The sequence below is a fragment of the Mustela erminea genome, chromosome 8 (genome assembly GCF_009829155.1).
Source record: "Mustela erminea isolate mMusErm1 chromosome 8, mMusErm1.Pri, whole genome shotgun sequence".
Taxonomy (NCBI): domain Eukaryota; kingdom Metazoa; phylum Chordata; class Mammalia; order Carnivora; family Mustelidae; genus Mustela; species Mustela erminea.
The window spans coordinates 73691892-73706558 of record NC_045621.1 but is presented as its reverse complement, the minus strand read 5'-3'; the positions used below and the strand labels follow the sequence as shown (position 1 = coordinate 73706558).

Here is a 14667-nt window from a genome sequence, read left to right as displayed (position 1 = left end):
CACCACCTGGTACCCCAACCTCCCACCCCCCGTCCCTTCAAAACCCTCAGATTGTTTTTCAGAGTCCATAGTCTCTCATGGTTCACCTCCCCTTCCAATTTCCCCCAACTCCCTTCAATCACTGTTGTTTTAAAAGTAGTTCTCACTTTCTCACTACGTGGGTTACTTCTAAACATTTAGAAATTTTTCATGTCGTTAGATTTCTCTGAGGACAAAGTTACAAATACGTGAGACTGAATTCATATTCGTAAACTAAGATAAGTAAAATAGCATTTATTTATCATAGTATTTCAGTAGACGTTACATCAACAATTTCAACTATTACTTGTGCCCACTGATGATACTTGAAGTGTGAGTGGGTTCTGAAAGAATCTATGAGAAAACTTGGGTCTCTCAGATGATGAGAAGAGATTACACTTGTGCTACAAGGCGGCCATTCATGCTTTTGTCTTATGGTCTTGTTTTTATAACTGCATGGTTTTTTATAGATCAGGAATTTCATATTTATGAATTTAAAAACTATTTAATTCATTATTAAATATCAGTTCACCCCAAAGAGAAATGTTGTCTGCAGTGTTTCTTGGTTTTGTCCACACAACAAATAACTTGGTTAGTATTTACTGTTGAGGAATTATCACAACGTTGTGAAAAAATATCTTGCTTTTGGATTTTCAGTGATTTTGCTCAGTTACCAACTAGCAAGCTCTTGGAAATAAACATTCTTAGGACACTCATAAAAATGCAAAATTATCACATAAGCAATGGGAACAGAAAATGATTCTGGTTTGTCACCACTCCTTAGGTGAAGGAACATGGATATAAATAAACCAGAATCTAGAATATACAAAATAAATCATTTGCTTCCTAAAAAGTGACAGCTAAGTACTCACATTCATAGGAAACTTTTAGAAACATATCATTAATGGTAATAATCCAATTACATAAGTGCCTTTTATAATTATAAATCATTTTATGCTAATGAAATTAATTCATAAAAATGAAATGAACTTATTTTGCCAGGAAATATTGTATAAGTACCTTCCTCCCAAACAGCATATTTTTGTTCTCACATGGATCTTGTGGGGTGACTATGATGGGATGGACGAGTCTCCCTCCAATACAGACTCCCAGAACTCACAGGCTCTTATTCCATAGCAGCTGAAAGAATGACACAGGCCAAATAGACGAGTCCCATTTCACACTCTAGGTAATTGTTGCCATAAGCAAATGGTGGCCCTCTGTGACCAGATGGGCTTCATTTTTCTTGTGGGGTGTTGCTGTTTTTGTTGTTGTTGTTTGTTTGTTTGTTTTACAGAGAGAGAGAGAGAGAAAGAGAGAGAGTTGGGGCACAGGGAGGGACAGAGGGAGAGAGAGAAAGAGAATCTTGAGCAGGTTCCAGGCCCAGTGCAGAGCCCCACATGAAACTCGATCTCACAACCCTGGGGTCATGACCCGAACCGAAATCAAGAGTCGGACACTCAACCGACTGACCCAGTCAGGCACCCTGTTTGGTGTTTTTGAAAAGAATAGTTAGATATCTGAATTTTCACATGCAATATTTCAACTGTTTAATGTTGTTCAAAAATTCAATTTTTTGAAAAATATGGTCTGATCCGGTCAAGCACTTCTTAGGCCACAAGTCTCTAATCTCTGCTTCAAGGATGAACAGCCCCATTGGAATCCATAGGAGCTGCAAAATTCCTGCTAATACTAAAAAGAGAGTATTACAATGGTAATGGGCTTGTTTGCAATGGGTTTTAGAGCTTAGAAATGATGTGAATTTACAGTGATCCTGACTTTAAAAACTGACTCTCTGCTTCAGGTACAAGAAGGGCCAGAAATTGTCTGCTGATGGGCACTTACAGGTTTTACACAAGGAGACAAGACATTCGGTGTTCATTCCGAAGGTATGTGAGGCAGACGCAGGCCTCTATGTGGCTCGGGCCCAAAACTCTAGTGGCATTCTCTCTTCCAATGTCATCCTCCACGTGACAGGTAACCACAGGCCACCAATCACAAGAATAAACTGGGTAACACTGTGTGTCATCTATATTAGTGTGTCCCTCATGTACTGGGTCCTTGCACAGTAACTGCGGGGTTGGCACTCTTGGACGTCATTCTCATGAGCCTAAAGTTGGTTGTTTATTTTTCTGCATCTCCCACATCTTCCTATATCTCTCCTCCAAGTGTACCCCTGTTATAGCCATATTGTTTGCTCGGCTAATACCAAACTCTGTGAAATAAGCAAATTTTCTTTTAGTGTTTTAGTATATTTGAGGAGCTTGGTTCTTAGCAGCAGATAAGCATACATTTTTGTATTCTAGAAAGAGATGTGTTCAATATAAAGCCCAGTACAATTACACTATGTTTATTCCCTCCTCACTTAAGAGCATGTATGTCAAGGCTCACATCAACAGAGAGATATGAATTAAATTTCAAATCCAATTGTTTGAGAATTTATTTTTAATTATACTCATAAACATCTCTGTAGAATAACAGGAGAAATATTGAAGAGAAGTTGTAATTTATCTTATCACATCAGCTGTCCTTTCATTGCATTTCATGTCTTAATCTCATTTATTGAAATACATTCTATGTAGTTTCAACCTAGCTTGCCTTCCTAAGTCTGAGGAGGCCACTGTAAATAATCATTCCTCAAGTTGATCTCACCGGTTTCACAATGGCACATAGATGTGCTGTCAACTTTAGATGGAGGCTCAAACTTCCATCAGCTGTACCTGTCATAGAGTAAAATGGGGCACGGGCTGCAGATGGACCGATGTAATTCCTGTCATGCGGCTGTCAGGGTTCGGACAGCCATGCATACACAATGGCAACCTGTTCCTCCCGCATCTTCTCTTCATTCTGCTGCTGACCATTTTTTTGCAGCCTGTAGAAAAGACATCTCTATGCCTCAGTGTCCCATTTGGAAAATGAGTTTATCATCTACCTCTCGGGCAATTGAGAATTTTCTTTGCATATCTTGTAAAGATTTGGAAAATGGAAAGCATTCTATGAAGCCTGAAGTTAATTATATTATTAGATGTGACTTATCATCATTTTGCCTCCTGCCCACTATCTCATTCATATGTTGTTTCTTTGGAATATTTATGGAGTGGTATTAGTCTGTGATTTCCAACCTTTCCCATGTGGAAAGGTGATGTTTTATAAATTGGAACTTAAATTCCTTTCTAATTTCTTAAGATTGTATCTTTTTCAAAGACTTGAAATTAACTTATGAGGCTGCATTTAGTATGATCTAGGGGAAAAGTATGTAATAAGACTACATAAGGTGAATTCTGTCCTTTTCTTCTGATTATCACTATAATATTAAAGAGTTTTCCTGTGCATTTCTGAAATATATTATTTAGAAAAGAGGATCTCTTTTTGATTCCCTTTAAAAATAAACATGAATGAGAGAAGTATTTGTTTTTTTTTTTTTTTTTAAGAGTTTATTTTAAGAGTTTATTTATGGGACGCCTGGGTGGCTCAGTGGGTTAAAGCCTCTGCCTTTGTCTCAGGTCATGATCCCAGGTTCCTGGGATCGAGCCCTGCATCGGGCTCTCTGCTCGGCAGAAAGCCTGCTTCCTCTCTCTCTGCCTGCCTCTCTGCCTACTTGTGATCTCTGTCCATCAAACAAATAAATAAAATCTTTTAAAAAAATAAAATAAAATAAAGAGTTTATTTATTTATTTGACAGAGAGATCACAAGTAGGCTGAGAAGCAGTCAGGGAGAAAGAGGGGAAAACAGGCTCCCCACTGAGAGAGAGCTCGATGTGGGGCTTGATCCCAGGACCCTGAGACCATGACCTGAACTTAAGGCAGAGGTTTAACCCACTGAGCCACCCAGGAGCCCCTGTTTTAAAATTTTAAACATAGTCTTGTCATGGTAGAGCAAAATCTTCAGTTGAAAGAATAATTTATAATAGATTTTTGATAAAGAGAAGGAACCAATTATGTTACTGCAAGACTTTCTTTCTATAATAATAAAAATATTTAAATGTAATATATTCATGTTAATATTAAAAAGCTACTGAATGTTATTTGAAGGTATGAAATCTGTGGTTGAGTAAAGTTGACATATTTTTTCTGTGTATCAATTTAATTAAACAATTAAATCTCTTAATTTTCTTTCACATTTTGACAGAAATAAGCTAAAAGCTTATATATACAATGTCCTAGGGAACACATGGCCTCTTAAGTCTCCTATCCATTTTGTCCATTATCACATATTTTATGTAACTTTTTTTAATGTAACTTTTTTAAAAAGATTTTATTTATTTATTTGACAGACAGAGATCACAGGTAAGCAGAGAGGCAGGCAGAGAGAGCAAGCGGGAAGCAGGCTCCCTGCTGAGCAGAGAGCCCCATGCAGGGTATGATCCCAGGACTCTGAGGTCATGACCTGAGCCAAAGGCAGAGGCCTAACCCACTGAGTCACCCAGGTGCCCCCACATATTTTACATAACTTGCCTAACTGCTTTTCCCATGTTGAAGCGAAATAGTAAACTCTAGTCATGTCCAAAGAGGGCAGGCAAGACCAAATGACAAGTTCCTGTCCCACTCTCTGTCTCTTTCTTGTTAATTTAGTAAGATCCCCTTTCCCATTTTGCCGTCTTAGTTGAATTTGTGGCTAGAGGTTGTTAGGGCATAGGACTTGCTTGTTTGCTTTACCTATTGCATGCCAGTTAAGGGCTAATGGAGAGCGTTAGTGGGCAGCAGGGTGGGATATATGTATATCCATCCACCCACAGTGTGTGACTAAATAAGGTATAAACCCCTGATGTATTTGATGCACATACCAAATATAATATGTATTTGACATATATCAAATATAAGCATATACACACATATATGCATACACACATAGAGCTCAAATATTGGGGAAAAGCATTATGCTGAAATTCAAGATATAGTTCAGCTAGTTACCTATATATCAGTCTATCTGTCCATCCACCCATCTATCCATCCATCCATCCATCCATCCATCCATCCATCCATCTGGTCATCTATCCATCCATCCATTTACATACCTACCTACCTATGTATTCTTTTGTGTTATCAATTGACTATCTAGTAATTCCCACAGCAGTGAAGAATAATAAGCTATTCAGTTATTCTTCCGGTTATATTTTAATTTCAAAGACTTAAGTGTGATTTTCCTTTTGGTAAGATTTCTGTCTTGATCAAAGAATTCTCCTTATGAAATTATGTACTAAAATTACTGATTAAAATTGAAAAACTAGGAAATTCAAATGTTTCCTTTTTAATATATATATATGTGTGTGTGTGTATGTGTATATATATCCATCCATATCCATTTTCTTCTAGAGAAAATTCCAGACAGTAAGTAATATCAAAATACTTCTCAACAAGAAAATGTAAATGACAAGGAAGAGTAAAAGGAACATGTGGGGCCCCTGGGTGGCTCAGTAAGTTAAGCCTCTGCCTTCAGCTCAGGTCATGGTCTCAGGGTCCTGGGATCAAGCCCTGCATTGGGCTCTCTGCTCAGTGGGGAGCCTGCTTCCCCACTCTCTCTGACTACTCGTGATCTCTCTCTGTCTGTCAAATAAATAAATAAGTAAAACCTTAAAAAAAAAAAAAAAGAAAAGAAACATGTACTTGACACCTTAGAGGAGTGCAACACAAAATGTGTTTTGAGCTTCCTAAAAGACAAAATCATTGAGTTTTCCAGTTCTGATTTTCTAATAAAAAGTGTATAAACATAAACATTTTGTGGTAAAATTTTTTTCACAGTTAACTCCCAGAGATATTTTCTGCTGGAATCCTTACATTCAAATCTCTGTGTATTCTAAAATATCTAAAATCTTTGGAAAAAGAAGTAGCAAACAATTAGTTATTTTTTTCAATAATGTTAACCCTCATTTATAATCAAGATGCAGGCTTAAAATAGATTACTGTAAGAACCTTCTGACCACTTCACTCAAGTTTAAATGTCTTCAAGTGTTACACAAGGCCCTTTAGTACCTGCCCTCTCCTTCCTAATCTCTGTTCCATCCCTTCTGATACTCCCACAAAGTCACAATTTTCATCGGGTTCTTAACCTATCACGCTCTTTCTTCTCTCTGGTCCTTTCTTCCCAGATCTCCCTTACTATATCCTACCCTATCTTTTTGTGGCTTAATCCTACATATCCTTCTTGGTCCATTTGAGACACACCCTTCCCCAGGAAGCCTTCTGAGCCATCAAGTCCAGTATAGATGTTCCTGCTGTGTGCACTGTCAGCTCCTGAGCTACCCTTGTCATGTCCCTTGATACACAGCATTGAAATTGCATGTCTGAGCATCAGTCTTCTCAGGCTAGAGTGTGAGATATTTATCAGCAGGATCTGTGACAGCCCTGTTCATCATTATACTCCCAGCACCGAAGCCATAGTCATACTCAATAAATATTTCTTGAATTATTGTTGGAGGTAAACCAAGATAAACCTAGTTTTTTTCTTCTTTTTCTGGAGAGAGTTAGTGGGGGAATATAAAAAGAGAGAGATGTATTTGTTACCTGATTATTCTTTCTTATTATGGACATTGGCTGGTCAGAATCAGGTTCTAATCAGGAAGTATATGGGCACACTACAATGACTATGTCCAAAATGCCAAAACCAGAATGTATGTACTTCTTTAGAACATTATACAAATCATCAGTATTTTACTGTGGTAATCAATAATTTTGGTAATCTGGTTGTATCTTATTTGAAACCAGCATTTCATTTATATATGTAAATATTTAAAAAGTCAAATTCAAGTATTTTTCAAATGAACAAAGGAAAATATATAGCATCTTGTTCCACTTGTTTTGTTTTTATTTGTGACTGTTCCCTACTAGAAATTGCCAATTGAAGCTCTTTACTTTCCTGTTGTATGTACATTATTTTAAGTGTGACCATGAAATAAGTTATTTGAAACAAAATAAAATATATCCTCCTAGTATTCTCTGATATTGTGCATGTCAGTGCAAATGCCAAAGCATGACAGACTGTTTTCCATGAGCAGAATCTTGAGCTGTATCAAAGAGCCAAAAGATTTGCATTCACTTAAATGAAACAGTGTCCTGCTTAAAGCAAAACAATTCATTTTCTCTGCTTTCATTACATGAGATGAGATTTGAATGTTATCAGCTGTGTATGAATTCAGCCTTAAAATGGAAAGCACAAAGATGCTAATTTGGCCTTTACCCATGAATCCCCACATCACTGTTGCTTGTGTTGGTGAGAGTTTATATAACACCATCAACCAGCCAAACATCAGTGGTGAAGCCTGGATGCATGTCGTTCCTCCAGATGAACCATCTTTGATTCTGGAGTTTGAGTGTTTGGCCAGATAGCTCTTTCTTCTGTTCAATGGCAATTTAATCTGTATGAGCCAGGACCTGGCAAATCCAATTCTTTGGATTCTCCTTTTTGTATCATATTTTCCTTAAAGGACAATACAGTATTTCCTTAAAAGAAATACAAAGAGTTGTATAGAAAAGAGTGTTTGTGTGTATGTATTTCCAATTAGCACAATAAAGACTGGCTGAAATTGAAACATATTTTAACCATAGGAGTAGCTGGAAAATATTTATCCAACCTGATTTTTCTTTAAAGCAGAGCAGTAATAGTTACATACTTTGACGTTTTCAATCTGTATTCAGAGGGCTCCCTGCTATGGCTTTTTCCATTTAGGATCCACTTAAATATCAATACTAGTGAAATAACAGGTCCAGAGCTAGCTAATGAAATAAACTTTTCCCTTTGACATTCAACAACTGTCCTTTTCCAAGAACTTCATTGATCCAAACAACTACAAAATGGTATTTTTCTTAATCTCATGTTAGCATTAAAAAATCATATAATGAAATCTTGTGAGATAAAAATTCAAAGGATAAAATATAGAGAAACATAATTCATTCATAGTGAATAGTCTCCAACCCATATTATTCTCATGATGCCAGAGAGCCTTTCTTTGTAATAAGTATTATGCAAACCCACACACAAACAAGTTGTTGGCAAACAGGGCCACTGGAAATGCAGATAAAGTAGGAAACCAGTTACCTGGCAGGATTGGAAAAGCTAAAATGCCCATCTGCTCCGAAGTGCCTTCCCTAGCAGCCGTTGCCATGTTGACTCTTGGAGGCCTGCCTTTGATTAAAGTTAATGCAGCTCCAGAAGATGCCTCTTAAAATGAATATTTACCATTTCTATTACTCTTAAAGGAACAATAGAATTTCTCATCATATCCTGGTCTTAGTTATCAGATTAAATAAGAATGTTTTCTCCACCAAAATAGATAAATTCTTACGAGGAAATGGAATATGCAGGAACCTGAAAGAGTTGTGTGCTTTGTTTCACTAAGTGTTGGGAAATATAGGACAGGAAGGGAAAAATAGCCAAACATCAGGGTGAGGAAACCGAGTGTCTGCTGTGGGTTTCATCCTCCCTTTCACTGTGAATTTCCTCTAGATTCAGGAAATGCATGTGGGGACCCCTGAGAGGGAGTTAGAGGCCACAATAAAAGTGTCTGCATAACATTTTTCATTACCAAGTAGAGGACTGTACTGGCTTGAATAGCATCAGGGTGGCCTTAACCCAAGTGCCTAGTGTTCTTATAAGAAGACTAGAACAGACATGGTGACAAAGGAGACGCACAGGAAAAGGCCATGTGATAAAAGAAGCAGTGATCAGTGGCATTGTCAGCTTCTGCAAGCTATGGAGCACCAGAGATTGCTACCCCAAGGAACAAGAAGAGGTAATAAACTATTCTTCCTTAGAGGCTTCAGAGAGAGCATGGTTCTACCAATGGCTTGATTTTGGACTTTTAGCCCTCATAACTGAGAAAGAAAAAAAAAATTTGTTATTTAAAGCCACCTAGTTTATGATTCTTTGTCATAGCAGCCAATACAAGGACCGTGTTCTAGAAAAGTTAATTCAAGACTTTCTTTGGTGAAGAATCTCCCAGAGACATTCATTGATAAACACCAAACAGCCTTTCAAGCCAGCATTTCCAGGGTATGCTGGAGGGCCTCAGTTCTCTTCTTGATTTGGGGGATCTTGGCACATTCCAATCAGCAGTTATATTCATCTTCTGTGTGAACAGTGCCCCCTATGTGCTAGGAATGCTAGGAATTCTAAAGGAAGCAAGACTCCTAATGAATTGACTACTTGGTTGATGATAATGCACATACAAAAACAAGAAAAAGAAAAAACAAGGCAGTATGTAATAAAAATGAGAAAAAGAAAGACAAAGGGAAACTGTGGTTAGATATGTGAACCTAAGTACAAAGGTGTGGTATGACAGTGTAAAGAAAAAGAAAGAAATTCAATACATGGGATCACTAACACCTAAATATTAGGATATATATGACCTAAAAGAACACTATCAAGCAATTAGATCCAATTGACATTTGTAGAGTATTTTATTCAGCAACAACATAATATAGGTTCTTCTTAGGCTCACATGAAGCATTCACCAAGATAGACCACATTCTTGACCGTAAAATAGACCTTACTTAAATGGAAAAGAATAGTAATCATACAATGTATGTTCTTCCATCACAACAAGATTAAACTAAACATTAGATAGATGGCTGGAAAATCTCCAAATATTTGGAAATTAAACAACACACTTCTAAACAGCACATGGGCCAAAAATAAATCTCAAGAGAAATTTTTAAGTATCTTAGAAAACATAGAAATATATCAGTTCTGATCCTGGGATGTTAAAAGCCTAATAAGGGAATGCTATAAGAAACTCTAAGCCCACAAATTTGATTAACTGAGATGAGCTGGATCAATTCCTTGAAAGATATAAACTACAATAACTCACAGAAGTAAAAAGAGACAACCAATATCTCTTTAAGATATTGAGGCAATAATAAATAAGCTGTCAAAAAAGAAAGTACTATGCCCAGATAGTTTCAGTGGTAAACCTACCAAATATTTAAGGAAGGAATAATAAAGTTCACCACAATCTTCTTCAAGAACCAGAAGTAGAGAGGACACTTAACACTCATTCTATGAGTTCAGAATTACCCTAATACTAAAACCATATAAGGATATTAAAAGAAAGAAAAACTATAGTCAGTATCTCTCATGAATATAGACATGAACATTTCCAACACAATACTAACAAATCAAATACAACAATGAATAAGTCAAATTATATACACCAGTGGGATTTGTTCCAGGTATGCAAGGCTAGTCCAGTATTCAAAGATCAATCAATATAATCCACCACATCTACAGGCAAAAGAAGAAAAATCACACACTTATGTCAACTGATTCAGGAATAATATTTGACAAAATTCAGCATGTGTTCATGATAATTTAAAAAACACTCTCAGAAAACTAGTAACAGAAGAAATTCTTCAGCTTGATAAAGATATTCTATAATTAACATCACACTTAATGGCAAGAGATTGGGCACTTTGCCCCTAAGATTGGGAAGAAGGTAAGAATGTCTTCTCACAGCTCTTACTCATCATTGTACTAGAAGTCCTAGCCAGTGAATAAGACAGGAAAGGAAATAAAAGTACTGCAGGTTGGAAAAGAGGAAATAAGACTATCTTTATTTGCAGATGGCATGATTTTTTTTTTTTACCAATGAATCTACCAAAAACTCTTGGAACCAATTAGTGAACATAGCAAGTTTACCAGAAGCAGGTCTACAACAACTGCACCCAGGAGAAAGGCAGGGAGTTAGCAGTAGATGAATCACAGTGAATCAAGCATTTTCAGGGGCAGGGGCAAAGGAAGACCACATGAGTTTGTCCCTTTACCATAAATTTGTTTGAGACATCATGAATATTTGTCATCTTGCAACACTTCACACTTGCACTTCACACTTTCCCTCTTGCAACATTTCACAAATGATTTTTCTTGCAGCTTCCTATGATATTTTGGGGATTTCGAAAGAGATAAATTATTTGAAGGAGATGACACTCACCAGAGCAACGGGATACTTGATGTGGAACATAAATCAAATTTGATCATTTGCTGGCCATTGTCATTATCACTGGACCAAGAGAGAAAAATTAGAAAGACATTGTAATTAGAGAACTGTAGAGCTGAGCTTTCTCCAACAATAATGATTTTAATATTAGAAGAAAATCAAATCCCAGAGTGGACGATTTATTGGCTGGTACTCTGCTACACTGCAAGAATGAATGTACCTTTCATGAATTAGTACTTCCTACAAGCAAGAATGAACTTATGTTGCTAGTCTTAGATTTTTTTGATAGAAACCAGAACTAAAATATGTCAGACATTGTATTGTACTTTCAAAGTAATCAGTGCCATGAAGTTATATCTTGTTCCATTAATTAATTGAAGGGTAGAATACAAATGACTACTTTGACACCTCCATTTAATTGGGAACTTCAATGAAACTAATCATTCTGTATTTTCTAAATGTTAGCTAGAAGTGCTTTCTTTATTTCCCTATTCTTGAAGGCGATTTTTGGTCACATGCATCATTCGTCTAAAATAGAATGGTTTATTCTTTACCACTTAAAAGAAAGCTAACTGATGCACCACAAAGTCAAGTACTGAACATGTATTTTATCAAAAGCTTTGTAAAGATAACTGTATAAACAATGAAGTACTGTTAAGATCCCATCCAGGACTTAGAAATACATATGCAAGGAGAGTACTCATTGTAGTTTCTGTTCAAACCTACAGCAACATAATATGAATTTGAACAAATATTAATTTACTATTACAATTAAAAATGGACCATAACAAGTGTACATGAGCAAGTTAGGACCACAATCTCAGATAAAGGGCCTAGTTTTCTTGGGACATGAGTCCCATTCCCTGCTTTCACATCTAACCCATCAGCCAGTTAGAGGAACGATGCTATCTCACAGGGAGTGTTAGAATGCGAAAAATCTATAGTTTCTTTAAATGTGAGAAATTGTCACTAGTTGTTTTAACCATAGTTATATAGCATGGAATATCACCTGTCATTAGAATCATTATGAATTAATAAAAACCATTTCAAGTGTTTTGGATCTTGGTGATACAAATGGGGTGTGTGTGTGTGTGTGTGTGTGTGTGTGTGTGTGTGTGTGTATACCTGTTTGTTAGTATGAGTTCTTATCTGTATGAATTAGGTAATATATAAAGTGCCCAGGTGATGTATGATGCATTGAGTTTGGAGAAACACTTGATGGGACCAGTTCTATGAGCAACTGATGACCAAGAGTTAATGAAGAAACAGACTTTTCTTATTTTAGCATGGTGTAATACAGACATGTATTTATACTACATCCTACAAGATAAATACTCAGCCAAATTCCAGTTTTATAAATGTATAATTAAAAACCAGTATATTTCAAACAGAATTCCCAAATAGCAGATCAAAATAGGAAAATACAATTCCAATCTATATACACATATATCAACTTCAAATACAAATCCATTTATATTCCTTATAGATAGCAATCCTAAAGGAGTTATTCTAAAATAGAACTTAGAGGTTACTTTTATTTTAATGTAGTATCATAAATCATGATCAAGAAGCTGCTGTTGTTTTTTTTTAAATCCATTGGCTATTGTATTTGAATTTTCCATATGAAGTACTAAATGTGGTTTTTAAAGGCGAATTTCTCTAGCTCATTTCTTAAAGTTATTAAAGCATGTATGATTACTTCAAGAACAAATGTTTTGTGTGTTCATTTCTTTTCTACTGCTAATGGTTTATGCATGTGGATAATGAAATGTATATTATGTCTACTAAGTACCTAGAAACAGCATAATTTACTTACCTCTTTCTTTGCTCTACTGGGAGCTTCTTAAACTGTAATTCTTTGTACATTAAACATTAAATCTTTGTAAAAGTAATACATTTAATCTGATTAGTTCTTTCAGCCTCTTGCAGATAAGGGGTATTTATTCTTGTATAAATATTGACTCACAAATGCTCTTAATAAATGCAACTGCTCAATTCAAGAGGAAAAATCATGGTGTTTAATATTTGATAAGAAATATACTCCTATTTAACATTCCATTGTAGAATAGTGATCTGTTTTATAACTGGACAGTAATCAAAGTAAGTGAAGACAGTTTTCTGATTTCAAATTTACTGATTCCTCACAGGAAACTACTCTGAGAGTGGTAGAGTCCTGTTTGAAAATGAATTCAAGTTTAGGCATCACATGTTTAGTCACATAGTTTTGATGATGTGTGGGATTTAGGCAACGCCACCAAGAACTCTGCAAAACAGGTACCTGGAGAATAGCAAACTTGTGTGTTCCAAACCCACTGTGCTGCCCCACTTAATCTCGTAGGGCCACAGCAGGCCACGCATATTATAAAGTGATTTTCTGTTTGAAAATATGCCAAAGGTTTGAAAGGTCCCCCAATAATGGGTCCATGATTAAAGGAGCGAGACTGATACAAAGCGAAGGTCAGGCAAAGCTTTATTTCGCGCCAAGCATCGAGAATCAAACCAACCGTTCGGGGCCGTCTCTTGCAAAGAGGCGACCCCTCTCTGCCTTACATACTAGCTTTTAAGGGCAAAGGCCATGTGGTTGGGCCTGGCCATGCACAGGTGGTCAATGAGATTGTAACACACACAGAGAAAGCTGCCCAGTCATGCTAGGTCACACACGAGTGACCAATTTAATTACAATTTACCCTATAGTAGATATTTGAACTAGCCTATCTTGGTCAGAATTGGTACCCAAAAGGTGCCCGAAAGGTGGGGCCCATACTCCTTGGTAGCTAGGGAGACAGTATGCGCCCCTACCGATTGGATGTCTCCACCTGGCCTGACCCACCTTTGCATTTGGGTTTTGCTCCCTGGGGCTGGTTTCCAGGACTTGCTTTTAAGTAAGTTCCCTGGGGTGGGCAGGGTCAGTTTAAGTTTTACTGCTTAAACAACAAAATCACTGTTTAACCGGATGGCATCGCTCTGGCTAAAAAGGCCCTTACAGGTTTATTCAGGATGGGAAAAAATATTCGCTTTATTTAAACTCCTTTAGAGAAAAAAAAAATGAGAAATCACTTGCAGTTACACTCGGAATTATATGCTCACCAGTGAGCATATCCTTTCTCTATGAAAAAAAAAAAACTAGCTATTGAAATCACTTTTTCCTCTATTTTCTTGCCATGTCATTAATTTCAAGGAGAAAATGTCTAGGAGAGATGAAATAATAGCAAACCTATTTTGCTGGGCACTAAGTCACTAATTGTATGCTGCATAGATCACTTAATCCAAAGGTCACATTAAATATTTTTCAGGTTCATGGAACTGTGCTGGTGAAATTCCCTGAAATAGAATTCCATGTCAGACACAAACAGGAAATATTATCTAAGGCAATAAACAGGTGATATGGTAAAGAGGAGATGACAAACAATAGCTATAACAACATTATATAATAACAGACGGGATGAAGGATGGGAACAATTGCGGTGCTGAAGGGGAAAAGCAAACCCAGTTACAATTGTGTGTTATAATGTTTTTCTCTAGGGCATTGGGTTTTATTTTTTTTGTTAAGTATTCTCTTCTTAGTTTCTCTGTTCTGTTTTGAAGTAAACACACACATATACATTACACATCCATATATACCTGGAAACTCATACAGGAATGCAACTAATTATATCTATGTCCATAATGGTTGTCATCTGAAAGCTTTACAAGTACTTGGTGCAGAAAGTCATCCCAGGCC

The 14667-nt window shown here is 36.6% G+C and overlaps 1 protein-coding gene across 7 annotated transcripts in view; it reads left to right on the top strand.

The window, feature by feature from the left end:
- Window positions 1-13388, top strand: part of CCDC141 (coiled-coil domain containing 141) — a 235072-nt gene extending 221684 nt beyond the window's left edge. For 6 of the 7 annotated variants that reach the window (XM_032356079.1, XM_032356080.1, XM_032356084.1 and 3 more), the window contains one exon: window positions 1823-2220. In XM_032356079.1, coding sequence (XP_032211970.1) covers window positions 1823-2090 — 268 coding nt within the window. In that variant the 3' untranslated portion in view covers window positions 2091-2220. Of the gene's footprint in view, window positions 1-1822; window positions 2221-10879 lie in introns of those variants that run through there. The other variant, XM_032356082.1, reaches the window with a different exon arrangement.
- Window positions 13389-14667: the final 1279 nt, after the last annotated feature.